Source organism: Carica papaya, chromosome 1 (assembly GCF_054855325.1).
Source record: "Carica papaya isolate Zhongbai chromosome 1, ASM5485532v1, whole genome shotgun sequence".
NCBI lineage: Eukaryota > Viridiplantae > Streptophyta > Magnoliopsida > Brassicales > Caricaceae > Carica > Carica papaya.
The window spans coordinates 12,996,710-13,013,859 of NC_142309.1; the positions used below are offsets into that span (position 1 = coordinate 12,996,710).

Genomic DNA, 17,150 nt, shown 5'->3' on the forward strand with positions numbered 1-17,150 from the left:
TACAAAATCACTTGTGTAAAATTAATTTTTTAATAGAAATCACACTAATAAAATTCTAACAGTAAATCTCTAGTTCTAATATCATATTAAATAATATATTATACTAGTTATTCTAGAAGTTTACATTAATAAAAAAGAAGTTCAATAGTTATATTAAATCTTATAAAAATTCTTGAAAATATAACCTTAATTTAGTCTTAGTTTACTTATTAAATTAATATTGATTTCACCATGTGCACATTTTTTTCCAAAACCTTTTATATGTGGGCACTTAAATGTAAACAAACTTTCACCTCCATAGAGTAAGTTTTGTTAATATAGACGTGATTATTATTTTGTTAATAAGAAATAAAATCATTTTGAATTCTCGGAATATCTTTTTTTTTTCTTTAATTTCTTAAGAAAAAGGTCATATCGTCTTTTTATTTTTAATTTCTTTATAAAAGGGTAATATCGTCAAATCGGAGGCTTATTGAACTAAACGCATATAAGCAAATCCCTTACCCGCTACCCCTTATCCTCTTCCTATCTTCTTCCGCAACTTCCTCACTTTCGACACTCTCAATTTCAAAGAGAAGAAGATAAAAATGGCAGCAACCCTCTCAACAACAGTTACCTTGGGTTCCTCTTACCCCGCTACGCCCACTTCCTTTTCTTATCCTCCGCATCACTCCACAAGATTCACCATAGTCGAATTCCCATTTCGCCTCAATCCCCCTGCTATCCTCATTCACCGCAGCACCGACCTCCGACCACTTTCCGCCGTTTCCGCTCCAGAGAAGATCGAGAAACTAGGCGAAGAAATCTCCTCCCTTACCCTCGAGGAGGCCCGAAACCTCGTGGACTACCTCCAAGAGAAGCTCGGGGTATCTGCCGCCGCATTTGCCCCGGCCGCGGCCGTCGTTGTCGCTCCTGGAGCTGGAGGTGCAGACGCAGGGGCGACCGTGCAGGAGGAGAAAACGGAGTTCGACGTGGAGATCCAGGAAGTGCCGAGCAACGCGAGAATCGCGGTGATTAAAGCCGTGAGGGCATTGAAGGGGAACTTGCCGTTGAAGGAGGCCAAGGAACTAATTGAAGGTTTGCCGAAGAAGATGAAAGAAGGAGTTTCCAAGGAGGAGGCTGAGGAGGCCAAGAAGCAGCTTGAAGAGGCTGGCGCCAAGGTAGCCATTCTTTAGGTGGTCAGGTTTTCTGAAATGGTTGGTTTTTGTTTTTGTTCTCTGTTGATTAGTTTGGTATAGTTGTAATGTTACTGGTAATTTGCTTTTGACAATTCCTTTTATTTTATTACTATGATTAGCTTTTCGAGATGCCCGCCATGTGTTTGATAAATTGCTACACAGGAGCAAATTTCTTTTGTCAGTTCTTTTTTTAGATAATGTGGTTTCTGGGTTCATCTGTTTCTGAATGATTTTCGAGATTTAAAAAGCATTATCAAATATCGAAATGGCAAATCATTGTTCCAGAGCATAAATAGCTAGATTCAAAAGCCTTTCTTTCCATCTAAAGCTCGGTTCTTTTGCTAGAATGGCCACCATTTACAGACTTTGTTTGGATAGAAAATGGAAAAGGAGATGGAGTTTGGGGAAAAAGGAAAGAAATAATAAAAAAAAGGAATTTTATCTGAAGTAATTTAAGCCAGAAAATAGAAAAAGTAAAATTGGTTGTCTTCATCAGCTCGCGGGAGCTAAAGCAATAGCTAACCCGATACCATAAACCCATAATAATGATTCTGCGAACTCCATAAAACTTAGTTTTGGGATCTTTATGGATTTTTGCACAAGTCACTCTACCAAGATCCGGTAGTCATTTCTACCAATAAAACATTTGTGTTCAATTTATAGTAAGTATATGGAGAACGAAACTGAAGTGAAGGGTGACAACACTACTATCTTGCATATTTAATACTAGTGTTGGTTCGCTAATATGCTCTAATTCTCTGATGTGAACATAAATATAGAACAAGAAAATGAGAATTGAACCCCCTACTATGGTAGATCCAATGATTTTTGGCTTACCAAATTTTCGATAAGACCATTCAAAATCATGATCGGTGATCATGTTCATGATAATGCAAGATGTTATCCAACGAAGTATAGAAATTGGAAAGGTAATGTAAGTACGTATATAGATAGAATTCTAAGGGGAAACACTTACCCAATCCATTCTCATATAAGAACATGAGTAAAACAAATGATATACAAATTTTTTATGATCTACACACAAAATATTTATTACATATTTTTAGAGAAGTCAAATCCGCACAACACAAGTGCAACATTATATGCTTGACTTTAGGAGGGAGAGAGAATACTCAAAACGCTTCCACTTAAAACTTCTTAAACCCAAAGACAAAGGATTTACCATGATATGTTAAGACCTCAAGAAAAATAATTGGATTGACACGGTGCAAACTCCATTTTGACTGTGGTCCAAATTCATGTATCATAAGGCAAAATTCTTCTTCAAATTGAACAGAAAAGCTATAAATCAATTTCATGTTCTAAACAAAAAATTAGAAATCATCATAGTTGAGATTAGAATGAGATAAGCCAGTGAAGGCATTGGAGTCCAAAGTCAGTTTACTAATATGGGAAGGTAACCGTTTATTTGATATTTTAACAATCCTTTGCTTGTTGCCAATTCTCCATTTGATACTAGATTCCAACGTATCGCTTTATACCACCTTGAGTTTAGCTTGAATGGCAACCAAGTTCAGCAATATAAAATTTCCATTTTTGGAATAATTTGCATGTCTTGAAAAGTCAGGAATCATGATCATCAAGTAGTCCCAGTGATATGAGAATGGACGACATAAGCTATTCGAAACACAATTATAATAATTCAAATCAAGGAGGGAAAGATATGAGCAGCCAAGATAAGAAAGCATGCGACAAGGCCCAAATCAAGAAAGGAGACATATGACCAAGGAAGAGTAAGACAATATCCAAGTAATTTTGTTGGACTTGGATTACTTGGAAGGAATATTATAATGTCAAGTGGGCTAATTACAAGAAATATAGCTAAAAGACTCTGATAAGTCTTTCAACTCTTTGTCCAAGAGTGGATAAGTACGAAAAAAAGGCTTAGGCCAAGCAAGGACTCCCATAAGGAGGATAACAAGCTCATTCGATTGAGGGCATGATGGTATATACATCATAATTAAATGGAAGAGAAAACCATGGAAAAGGGAAATAAAATCCTACCACCCATGAAGGAATCTTTCCAACACGAGAGGATTGCCTTCCTAAGGGAAAATTTTCCTCTTTTTTCATAAGCCACACATATCTCCTTAAAACTGCAAAGATCTCATCCATTAATGAAAGAATCGTCCACCACTCCAAGATCTTCTTATGAATCGATCATTATCTCAAAAAAAATAATGTAACATCCTAAAAACCTTTGTGCTTAGTTATTGTATAAAACCTATAATTATTCGGGCCCTAAGGCCATTAATTCTTTAAATTTATTTTATTTTGAATTTCAAATGAAAACATGTTTAAAATGTTAATTTTATGTTTTACGGACGAATTTAATTTTTATGCATTTATTTTGCCTATTTACATATTTATTTTTATCATTTATTAATTTTAAAATTTTCAAGAAAAACAAATAAAAAAAATGGCGAAAAAATTCCATAGAAAGGGGTTGCGGAAAAATTTTAACCCGTTCGCACAAGCCCCACGCACACACGCACGGCCAACACGGGATATGCACCAGCACGCACGTCCTATTCGTGCAGGGTGCGAGACGCGTAATCTGTGCTTGTCACATCGCGCGCAGACAGGCACGTGGCTCTGCATGCGTTGGCCGAGACACCCACAGGCTTGCTGTGCACAGGAGGCGCGGGCAACACACGCTGCCCCTTGGGGGGTGTGCATTGTCGGTTAGGCAACATGTTGTCGCTATTTGGGCAACGTGCCACCACTGTTTGGGCGACGTGCCCGTCCCTCGTCTGATGTGTTTTTATTTTCTGTAATGCTTTCACGTCGCCATTGTTGCGTCAGCCATCAATCAGTTGTGTCTATCAGTCATCACATCGCATCAAGTCACTTTTACCCCTCCTTCTCTCCTCAGGATTTTTTCACTTGGAGAAAATTTAACGGTCTATATTTTCTATAAATAGGGACCCTTCTCCACCATTTCTTCACCACTCCAACTTCATTCTTTCATTCACCAAAGAAATTCTAAAGAGAGAGAGAGCTAGAGAGAGAAGTGGAAAGACTAGAAAAAAGAATGACTAGGAAAAACTTCAAGCTTCGGTAAGGAATTTAGTATTTATCTTTACATTATAAGGAGTATTTCTAGAATAATTAAATGAAATATTAATCGGTTGGTTGTATGCTTAATTATCGTTATCACTTAATATTACTTATGCAAATGTTATGTGTTAAGGCATGTTGATATTATATATATATAGAAAAGTAAATAAAGTATTTGTGACATCATGATAAAATGATGGAGCATGATGGAGCATGATGTTGTATCGTAAATATGGGAAGTAGTTATCAATATTGCCATTCATGATTTATAAATGACATGATTCGTTAGGCTTTCTATCTCTGAGGGGTTCTGTTTCTCCTCCATCTAGTTTGAAAAGACGTGAGAGGACCGCTCCTTGTGGATGACGACGTATTCTCTGACGAGAGTGGTGACACAATATGATTGCAAGGGTCACCTTTGGTGACATGTAGGACCATTGTGGTTGGCACGGTCATGGTCATAAATTGTATCATGATTTGATAAGCTGTAAATGTGTTGATAGTTTAGTAAGCCGCAAATCGTTGATATGATATGAAATTAATTTATCTTTCCACATGGGTAGTCGAGAATCCATATTGCCCTCAATAAATAGAAGTTGAAATGATTTCGCACGAAGAAAAAAATGAAATAAGATAAAAACATGACATGATTTGTTTGATTTTTTTTTATTTTAAATTACGACATGATTGATATGATTGATAGAATTTGATATAATTTGACATGCTTGACTTGATATTGACGTTTTTCTCTAAATAAAGTAAACTGTTTTCATAATTATTGAAATGGACCTTTAACACAATTCTCGATGGTAAGTAAATAAGCTATCCTTTTCAAGTTTAATTACTTTTAAAATCTTAGTGATATTATTTAAATACTACTTTTCTTACTGAGTATGTGGAACTTACCCATTTCAGTATCCCCATCAGATGAGGATGATAGTGAGGAATTGATTGTTGACCTACCTATTAAAGCTTTTGAGGATCTCGTGGATCTGTGAACCGTTACGAGTGTATGTTTTGTTTCACACTCTAATGAGTCCAACTTTTGTAGAGTCTTGTGTTTAATTTTATTTCGCCTCAGTATTGTAAGATTTGAAACTCTATTATTATTTTTTAAGAGATTGTAATATTTTATTCCGTTACATATAATTATCTTAAATGCTCTTGTATATATTTCTTTATCTGGTACCCTTATGCCTTAATTAGTATTTGGGACGTCACAAATAGAAATTAAATCTCTTGCCTTAATAGGAGCCTAAATTTCATATATTTAGGAAGATATGGGTTGCAGTTAATTTTTTCTCAAATTGGCCATAATCTTTTTTAATTCTTCCCTCAATCATCTCCATAATTAATGAGGATCTTCACCATTTAAGATATTTCAACAAATGGATGACATATATACACTATTATGATTATAATCTTACTATTTTTAATTTTATCCATGTTCTAGTTTTTGATTTACTTTTGTTATATAATTTACCATAATTAATATAAAAAATTTATTTTTTTGTAATTCACATGGTCTACTACTATAAATAGGTCTCCAATTCATTATTGTAAGCATTCAAGTATCAAAGCAATAAAATACAAAGTTTTTAGCTTGATAACTTGAGAGGTTTCTTCAATCTTCTTATTGAGTGGGGAATTGATGTCTACTTTTTGAAATAAATTGTGGCTTTTTCATCAATCTATTTTCTTGAATTAATTTTAACTTATCAATTTTTTTTGCTTGTGACATTCTAATTAATTTATTTATCTCTATTACTTTAGTTTCAATCAGAAGTTGATTGTCGGTTAAATATGAATAGTTTATCTAGGGATTAAGTTTTTGGTACTAATTGAAATTGTGTGACTCTTAGATTGTATTGTTGATCTTGGGTTCCACATCATTTTGTATCAGAGTTTAGATTCAAAATAAACTTTATAATCTTTGCATCTTTTATCATTGCATTGTTATTATCATCTATAGTAAAAAAAAAAAAAAGAATCAAGTATGAAGTTGATTCTATTGGTTTTTCCTTGCCTGTTACATTCGGTTATTGTTTATCTTTGCTCCATCATAAACAAATGTTGGAAAATCGATCCTTAAAACATGCACAATCATAAAATGAAGTAAAAACAAAAAAAAAAAGAAACAACACAGGATTTTACGTGGTTTAACAGAGTACCTACATCCAGGAGCAAGACCAGTAAAAAACTATTCCACTATGATCAAAAGAGAGTAAATCATTTATAGGTTAGCAAACCTACAAATAAAGAGGCTTCTAGATTTTTTAGATCCCTAAAATATACATAAAATTAATCCCTAGGATAATTACAAAAATACTCTCATGATTAAAATAATCATAATTTAAGCCACATCAACAAATCTTTCCCTTTGCTTGAATTCTCTTCAACATCAAAGGAAATGACCTTCTTAGCATTCTGCCCACTCAGGAGCACTAGTGATATTACATACTCCAACTAAATGTAGGCAGTGCCTAAACTTGCTAACTGGGATTGCCTTGGTCATAATTTTCGTAGAATTTTCTTGTGTGGACACCTTCTGCACAACTATGATACCCTATGATACAATGTCCCGAATGAAGTGATATTTGACATCAATATGCTTTATTCGCTCATGGTACATCTAGTTTTTGGTGAGATGTATGACACTTTGAGTGTCACAAAACACTGTTAACTTTTTTCGTGTTAACCCAAGATCACTTACCAAACCCTATAGCTAAATAACCTTTTTTACTAGTTCTATTAGAGCCTTATATTTAGCCTTTGTGGTAGACAGGACTATTGTAGCTTGCAACGTTGCCTTCCAGCTGATAACACTTCCAAATAGAGTAAATAAGTAACCTGTTAGAGATCTTATTTTATCCAAATCCCCTACATAGTCTGAATCCACATAGCCTACAATTGAGTCACTCATTTTGGCTTTGTCAAACATTAGACCAACATTTATTGTACCCTTCAAGTACCTTGAATCCATTTCGATACCTACCAATGTTGCTTCCTAAGATACGCCATGTATCTACTCACTACATTAACTATATGTCAAATATTAGGACAAGTACAAACCATGACATATATGATGCTACCTACAGCACTCGAGTATGGAACACTGGACATATGTTCCATGTCTTCATTTGTCTTCAGTGACATGTCTACAAATAACTTGAAGCGAGTACTAAGTGGAACAGTTACGGGCTTTACATTACTCATATTAAAACACTGCAGTACCTTCTCAACATATGATTGCTAAGACAAGAAAAGTTTTTCAGCACTTCTATCCTAAGTAATTTCCATTCCTAGTATCTTCCTTACAGTATCCAATTCTTTCATTTCAAAGTCTTCACCCAACTGTCTTTTCAAAGTATCAATCTGTAATATGCTTTTAGAAGAAATAAGCATTTATCTACATACAATAGCAAATAAATAGCAGAATCATTTAACAGTCTCTTATGAGACATACAACTGTCATAGGCACTACCAATAAAGCTATTTTGTCTCATGAATGTATCAAGTATCTTGTACCATTATCAAACCATGCAAAGATTTCTTAAGTAGACAAACATGTTTTTCCATACCTAGAATGACAAATCCCTTGGGCTGATACATATAGATATGCTCCTCCAATTCACCATGTAGAAATGCAGTTTTTACATCTAACTGCTCCAACTCTAAATCATGAAGAGCAACCATAGCAAGTAAGATTCTGATAGAATTATGTTTCACAACTGGCGAGAACATGGTAAGGAACTCGGGATCAAGAACATAATCTAAAATCCCACATATACATTAGCAACTAGAAATTTAAAACCCTAAGTAAACCTTCCCTACTTGACCTGCACTCAACAAGGGAGTGAAAACCAAAGTTATAGGGAAAGAAGAAAATTTGGAATTGAAAAGATGCTACAAGACTTACCTTAATAAGTGATCTCAATTCCTTGCTCAACAAGAAGGGGTGGTAGCCTTTATTTATAGAGTTGACCATCCTTATTTAACTTAAACTAGGAAATAAGAGTCCTAAACATAATTCTTACTTTTAATCTCAATAAAATACCGAAACCTAATTTAATTAAAACTAAAAAAATTAAAATAAAATTGCAACAAAAAAAGTTCTGGAATTAACTAAGCTAGACTCATCTTCTTTGATAGGCTTAAACTCCCTTTTGCACTTTGACACTTGTCTTCCACATGGCTTTATCTTATGATTTCTTTATTATTTAATTCCTTGTGCATGTAGTGGCTGGACATATTGCTTCTTCCAAAATTATAAAGAGTTTGGGAATTTAGGAATCAAGTAGGACCCTACCTCCTTTGGCCCACCCACTCTCCCATGTTATGCGATCTTCTTCCTCTTTTCTCTTTTTAGTTTCCTTCTTCTACTTATCTTTGACATTCTTCCTCCTTATTTTTATTGTGCAACTATGTGGACTATTCTTCTTGCTGCAGATCACGATAAACAGCTTCAAAAAATTAGAAGATGGCTTGCAGCAAGGAGAATCCTTCTCTAGTTGTAAGTGTCTTTTTAGTCTATATTTTGCTTCTATTTTCTCTTCTATTTGCATGTTAGTCGGAGTTCATGGTGACGTAATCCCTGCTGATAACACACTTAAATTAGAGGAGTGCAGGAAGCGAGCAAGTACCGATGAGCTTTTGGGAAATAAGAGAAAGTAATTACGAGCTAACAATATTGTAAGCTACTTTGTTACCGATCAAGTATCAAATAACGAGGCTGAATCCATCAGACACAATTCCTGGCTTAGGAAGAAACAGCACCAGAAGGTACCGAAAACTCGAAGGATAACAAGCTTTATTGTTAAGGAACGAGTCGGCCTGAAAATCTCGACCCAAGATGAAAGCCCAAATGTAGTATGGGTTTGGGTACCCTTGGGGTACACATTCGTTGCAATGCACATATAAGATACTTGGCCCACATATCCACCGGTGTTCCCCGGTTCTATGGTAAGGTATTCAGGGTGACCTTATACGCCATAAGAAAATCGGAGACAGACAACCTTCTCAAAGCAGAGATCTGGAGACCTACACATAGGCAAGGAGGTTCACACATGCATCGGACATACGGCCCAGTCCACACGATTGTCAAGCATGCACAGAGCGCAGACGAGAACCCAAAAATGTCCACACATGCGGCCCACTAGGCCTACGCAGAACCAACTGCGCGTGCGTAGGCCCAAAGGCCGAACACATGCATCTCGTGCAGATGGACCTGCGGACAGCCCCGCAGAACGACCCAAGCCCACTAGCTTGTGATTTTTTCAGGCTTTCCCTCGCACGAACCGGTCGGCCAAGCTTGGCCAATCCGAGTAGCTCAATTGGCCATCCCTCTTTTCCTTTATTCTAAAATATTATTTAATATTTATTTTATTTTAAAATCCCTGTGTTAAAATTAGTTTTCACATGTTTTTTTTAATGAATTTCACATGGAATAAACATGAATTTTAAATTAAATATTATTTTAATATAAGCCTATCCCTTAGGATTATTTAATGAATTTATTTGGGATGGAATAATTATTTATTTAGGATAGAATAATTATTTTATTTTGTATTTATCCTATATTAAGATAGAATTTTATCTAGGTTAATATTTTATTAATTATCTCAAGATACTGTACTCATCTAGATTGCCCGGGAAAGGCTATAAATAAATCTTTACCACTAGGATTTAAAACACACATTTTAGAATAAATTTTAGAGAATTCTTGAGAGTTTTGGCTTTTATTCTTTTAGCATTTTTGCTAAAATTAACTTCTTCAAGTTCTTCAGGAAACAGGAGTCTTCAGAAGTCTTGTTGAGCCAAGGAGCGGGGATAAACTTATTGGTAGCCTGTGACGTTTTTCCTTTCCTTGTTTTAGTTCCCTAGTCTTTGTTTTTGCTTTCGTTTTAGGATTGTGAATTCAATTAGAGGGATGGGTTTTATTCTAAATGGCTATTGTTTCGATATTACATACGTTAAGTGGGTTTTCACGAGTAGATTTAATCCTCCACATACCTCCCGCGTCATCTGGTATCAGAGCTTTGGCTCCTAAAGAACCAAATCTATCTTTATTTACTTTAACATTTTGTTCTTAAATTAGCATTCAAATTTATTTGATTGTTAATTCATATTGCATTCTGCTTGAATTCATCTCTATCTGTTCTATTCAAGTAGTTCATGTTATTATTCTAAAAAAAATATTATCAAAATACCAAAAATATCTCAATTGCATCCATAAGGAAATTGGCACCTTGTTTGCATTTTGTATCACAAAAGCAAAATAGCCGCCTAATTGGTGACTGGAAATCCTTTGAGAAATCGAAGGCAAAGTATGTTGCCTAACTAGTGTGAGCGAAAACTTTTGTTTTCATTTCACACACTATCCACATTTAATTTTTAAATTGCATTTCTATAATCTGCATCAACGTTGCATAAAGAAACTTGATTGGTCGTAAAGCGTAGCCGATAAATTAGGGGTATTATAAGAAAACACACCTATCGATTATATCCATCGGGATTGATCGGATCCCTACACATCAATCCAAATTGTCATTCTTTGTGATCTACATTTTGTTCTTTATTTAACGCTTGTTCCATTACATAAGTAAGCAACTAATTGTTATTAGTGGCTTAACACACAAAGAAGCACACAATTTCTTTTTTTTGTGAGCTTGTTTATGAGCTTCCACAGAAATTAGAATCTTTTAGGGTTCCTTGTTGTGTCGTAAGGACTAACGTGCAGACCTGATTCAAGTGATTCCGATTTTGAACGCTCAACTCGACAGACGAAGCTATTAATCGAGAGACTGTGAGGTAAACACGAGCAAAGGTGAGGGAGAGATATTGTTTTCACTAACTCTTATCTTTGCAGGAACTCCGCAATGTCTCACCAAAGCACCAACAGCCGACCAACCAACTGAAAGGAAAGAGTCATGGACATGTTCACCCAGTTAAGTGTCCAGTTGGGAAACATGGCTGCTCATATGGACCACCAGGAACGAGACGAGCACTACAGTCACGCCCGATGCCAAATAGTGTGCGACAAAACAAGATTGTGTGGCGACGATGTTGGTGAAGGACAAGGAGGCCGTTGCGAAGAAGCAGACGGAGATCTCCATGACTTCAAGTTCCAGATACCAGCCTTTCAAGGGAAGAATAACCCTAAAGCCTACCTCGAGTGGGAATGGAAGGTCGATTGCATTTTCAGCTACCACAACTATAGTGAAGAGGAAAAGCTCAAGTTGGCCACCCATGAGTTTACTGACTATGCCTCAGTATGGTGGGATCAGTAAGCTCTTCTCCGGGAATGAGATGGAGACTTACCTATCACCATATGGTGAGAATTGAGATCCATCATGAGGAAGCAGTTTGTACCAGCTCATTTTGATAAGGACATAAACCTGAGATTACAACGCTTGACCCAGGATTCTAAGTCCGTGGAAGAGTATTCTTTGGAAATGGAGATAACTATGATTAGAGTCCGAGTTGACGAACGTCCGGAAGCCACCATGGCTCAATTCTTAGAGGGTATAAATAAAGATATCGTCAACATCCTTGAACTCCAAAACTATGTCGACTTGGACGAGATAGTGCACAAGGCTACCAAGATTGAAAGGTAATTGAAGAGTAGAGGAACTAATCGAGGGTTTGTTAGTAACACTCCCCAAGGAAACCAAAGATGGACTCAAAGGGATGACAGTAAGAAATTGGATGACAGTAAGGGAAAATAACCCGCTGGAAATCCAACAGTTAATTTTAAGGCACTAGCCACTCGTCAGAACACTGTTAAATGTTTTAAGTGCTTAGGAGTGGGGCATATTGCATCCCAATGTCCTAATCAGCATGCCATGATTCTTTGAGATGATAGAGATATCGTTAGTGACCACGAAAGCAATGATGAACAGGAAGATCTACCACTGGTGGACGTAGAGAGTATAGCTCGACCAGTATAGGGAGATGTATTTATGGTTCAACAAGCACTAAACATACAGATTAAGCCTGAAGGCAGCGAGAGATTATTTTTCATGCCAGGTGCTTGATCAACAGAAAGGTCTGTAGTATGATAGTTGATAGAGGCAGCTGTGCTAACGTTGCTCATACCTTGCTGGTGGATTGGGTAGGGTTCACATGTAGACAACACCCTACTCCCTACAAGTTGCACTGGTTGGATGACAGTAAAGAGATCAACTTCACCCAGTAGGTATGTGTTCCATTCTCTATTTGTGACTACATGGATGAGATATTGTGCAAGGTAGTCCCCATGCAAGTAGGATACCCATTGCTAGGCAGGCACCGACAATATGACCGTAGTGTCACCCATGCCGACGAGAAGAATCAGTATTCTGTCCGAATGGGTAATCGCACCCATGTTTTAACACCTTTGCCAAGAAGGGACACTTATGATGATCAGCTGAAAATTAAAAAGTCATACAAGGATTTCGCTAAGAAACAGACGAGGAAGGACCAAAATTTGGATATGGGCAAAAGTTGTTTCTTCATCCAAGAACAGCCCGAGCACACCGGATGTCTGGTAAAGCCTCTGTCCTTATTGACCTTAGATGAAAAATTTATAGCATCTGAAGATTCGAAGACGAATCCTCTCGAAGAAAGGGGGATGATGCAATCTCTGCTGATAATACACTTAAAATAGAGGAGTGCATGAAGTGAGCAAATATCGATGAGCTTTTGGGAAACGAGAGAAAGCAATTACGAGATAACAATACTCTAAGTAACTCTGTTCCCAATCAAGTATCAAACAGCGAAGTGGAATCTATCAGACACAATTCTCGGCCTAGGAAGAAATGGCACCAAAAGGTACTAAAAACCTGAAGGGTAACAAGCCTTATAGCTAAGGAATGACTCAGCCCAAAAATCCTAACCGAAGATGAAAGCCCAAATATAGTATGGGTTTGGGTACCCATGGGGTACACATGCATTGCAATGCACATTCAGGATATTTGGCCCACACATCCACTGGTGTTTTTGGGTCCCGTGGTAAGGCATTCAGAGCGACCTTATACTTTACAGGAAAACCAAAGACAGATAACCTTCTTGAAGTAGAGATCTGGAGGCCCACACGCAGGCAAGGAGGCCTACACTTGCGCTGGACATACGGCCCAGCCCGCTCAGTTCTGGTGCATACACAGACCGCGTGCACGAGAGCCCAAAAATGCCCACGCACGCAGCCCACAAGGCTCATGCAGAACCAACCGCACGCACACAGGCCCAAGGGCTGAACACGCACATCTGACACGAATGAGCCTGCATACGGCCCAAGCCCACTAGCCTGCAATTTTTGCGTGCTTTCCCCCGTGCAACCCACGCGGACCAGCCAACCCTCTTTTCTTTTATTCGAAAATATTATTTAATATTTATTTTATTTTAAAACCCTTTTAAAAAGGCTTGAGACCTACTTTTTAAAATTCATGTGTTAAAATTAATTTTCACATGTTTTTTAATGAATTTCACATGGGATAAATATGAATTTTAAATTAAATATTATTTTAATGTAAGTCTATCCCTTAAAATATTTAATTAATTTATTTGGGATAGAATAATTTTTTATTTTGTATTTATCCTAGATTAAGATAGAATTTTATCTAGGTTAATATTTTATTAATTATCTCAAGATTTTGTATTCATCTACATTTTTCGGAAAAGGTTATAAATAAACATTTGCCCCTAGGATGTAAAGCACACATTTGAGAATAAATCTGAGAGAATTCTTAAGAGCTTCGACTTTTCTTCTTTTAACATTTTTACTTAAATTATTTTCTTCAAGTTCTTCGGGAAGCAGGAGTCTTTAGAAGTCTTGTTGAGACAAGAAGCAGAGATCAACTTATCGGTAAGTCTGTGACATTTTTTATTTTCTTGTTTTATTTCCCTAGTTTTTATTTTTGCTCTCCTTTGAAGATTGTGGATTCATTTAGAGGGAGAGATTTTATTCTAGGTAATTATTGTTTCGATATTGCATACATGGAATGGATTTTTAGGAGTAGATTTGATCCTCCCATACCCTCCCGCTTCACATGGAGAGGACTTCAAGCCTTGTCAAAGAGAAATCCACCTTAGTCTTTACTAGTTTGGTGCAGTTCCCATGTGGGTGAGCGGGACTACACCTCCATTCTCTTCCCAAACAAGGACCAGATGTGGCTAAGGTTTTTCTAGTTGTTTGGCCTTGTTCTTATAGCTATTTGGGCTTTAAAGTTGTTTCCTTGTGTGACCCAGCTTTGAACAAGAAGATTGAAAGCTTTTTGGAAGCTTTTGGCGCAGGCCCGGGTGATAGGTCCTTCCGGGACTTGAATCTTTCTTCCTGCTTCTCCCCAACTATCTTTTTGGTCTTCTGGGTAAGTGTCCTTCATTATGTCTCTTGTGTCTAGGTTTACATCATCCCCCCCTTCGTCAAGAGGATTCGTCTTCAAATCGTGATCTATGTCAAAAAGGGAAAGATCATAAATATTAAATGTAGCAGACACTCTGTACTCACCTTAGAGATCAATTTTATAAGCATTGTCATTAAGACACTCCAGGACTTAAAAGGGTCCATCTCTTCGGAGGTCTAACTTAGATTTTTATTGATTCGAAAATCTTTCTTTTCGCATATGAACCCATACTCAATCGCTGGGTTGGAGAACTACTTGTTTTCTTCCTTTATTGGCATTTCGTGTATATGATTCCTTTTTTTTCTGGATATGCTGTCTAGCTTTCTCATGTATGGTTTTAACAAGTTCGGCTCTCTACTTACCATTGGTGTCCTGAATTTTCTACAAAGTTAAAGGTGTGAGATCTAACAGAATTAAAAGGTCGAAACCATAAACAATCTTAAAAGGTGAAAACCTTGTAGAGGTATGAATGCTCTTATTGTATGCAAATTCTACCATAGGTAAACAATCCTCCATGTTTTCAAATTTCAGCCAACAACAGCTCTTAACAAGGATCCTAAGATCCTATTTACAACTGCAGTCTAACCATCAGTTTGGTGATGACATATAGTGGAGAATAACAACTTTGTTTCTAATTTACCACACAGAACTCTTCAAAAGTAACTTAGAAATTTCAGATCTTTATCACTCACAATAGTATTAGGAATTCCATGAAGTCTCACAACATCCCTGAAAAACATATTTGCAATATTTGTCGCATCATCAGTCTTATGGCATGCAATGAAATGTGCCATCTTACTAAATCTATATACGACAACAAATAGATTATTGTTACCTCTCCTGGTCCTAGGCAATTCTAATACAAAATCCATAAATATGTCTATCCACCGTGTTGTAGGTATAGGCAAGGGTGTGTATAATCCATGAGGTAGAACCTAAATTTGGCCTGCTTATATATAATGCACCTACTACAAATGTACTCAACATCTTTCCTCATATTAAGCTAATAAAAATGCTCGTGCAATATGTCTAGAGTTTTAGTTACCCCAAAGTGCCCCATCAATTCCTGGATGAGCCTCACACACCAGTAATTTCTTAAGTGAATAGTTAGGCACATATAACTTACCATCCTTAAGGAGAAAACCATCATCCCTATAAAATTTTTGGAATGCACAATGTTCACATGTATGATAAATAATAAAAAAATTATTGTCACTAACATACATCCCCTTAATATGTTCAAATCTTAACAACTTAGAGCTAAGGGTAAAAATCAAAGCATACCTGCGAGATAATGCATCAAAAAACTATATTATACCTTGTTTATACATGATTACATAGGGAAAAGACTCAACAAACTCGACCCACTTACTATGATGACAGTTGAATCTACCTTGCCATTTCAATGTTTTAGGGATTCATGGTCGGTGTGGATAACAAACTCCTTCGGTAATAAGTAGTGTTGTTATACCTCTAATGCTCTCACCAAGGCGTACAACTCCTTGTCGTAGGTTGAGTAATTCAACAATGCACAACTAAGTTTCTCACTAAAACATGTCACGGGGCGCCCCTCCTACATCAAAACTACTCCTATACCTATACCTAAAGCGTTACATTCAAGCTCAAAAGTTTTGTTAAAGTCAGGTAAAGCCAAAATAGGTGCAGAACACAACCTATTCAATAAATTACAAACATGCTCTTATTTTTCAATGCATACAAACTTTATATTTTTCTTTACCAGTTCATTTAATGGTGTTGCAATGGAACTGAAATCCCTAACAAACTTGCGGTAGAAGCTTGCTAAACCATAGAAACTGCTTACTTCACTACCTGATGTCAGGGTAGGCCATTCTCTAATTGCTTTCACCTTATCCTCATCTACCTCAATGCCTTGTGCACTAACTATAAACAATAAAAATATCAACTTTTCACTGTAAAAATTACACTTCCTGGCATTGGCATACAACTGTTCTTTCCTAAGAACCTCAAGGACATATATGATATGCTGAAGGTGAGTCTCTAAGGATTTGCTATAGATCAAGATGTCATCAAAGTAAACTACCACAAATTTATCTAAACAATATCGTAAAACATGTTTCATAAGTCTCACGAAGGTGCTAGGGGCATTTGACAGGAAAACTTCAAGGTTTCGATAAGAAATTTAGTAATTTCTTAAACACCTTAAGGAGAATTTCTAAAAATTAAAATTATGAAGTTTGAGATTTATGATTTGCATGATTTATGTTTAATTGTTCCAATGAAGTGAATTGTTATTGATAAAGCATGTTATGAAATTTTATAGGCACTTGATGATTTGCATATGATTTAAATAACATAATTTTGGTGATAATTTTCTGAAATATGGAAAGGGGAATGAGCTTGAAATAGTCTAAAAAATAAATGTATCTATATTGACATGTATAATGCATCAAATGTCTCGTTAGACTTTTTATCTCTGAGAGATTCTGTTTTCCCCTCCCCCATCTGGTCTGCAAAGACGTGAGAGGACTGC

General features: G+C 36.4%; 1 protein-coding gene across 1 annotated transcript; it reads left to right on the forward strand.

The window, feature by feature from the left end:
• The first annotated feature begins 501 nt into the window (after nucleotides 1–501).
• Nucleotides 502–1,307, forward strand: LOC110816307 (large ribosomal subunit protein bL12cx-like). The gene has a single exon (XM_022044453.2). It carries the CDS (start codon nucleotides 588–590, stop codon nucleotides 1,173–1,175), a length of 588 nt encoding a protein of 195 aa, XP_021900145.1. The 5' UTR covers nucleotides 502–587; the 3' UTR covers nucleotides 1,176–1,307.
• The last annotated feature ends 15,843 nt before the right edge of the window (nucleotides 1,308–17,150 follow it).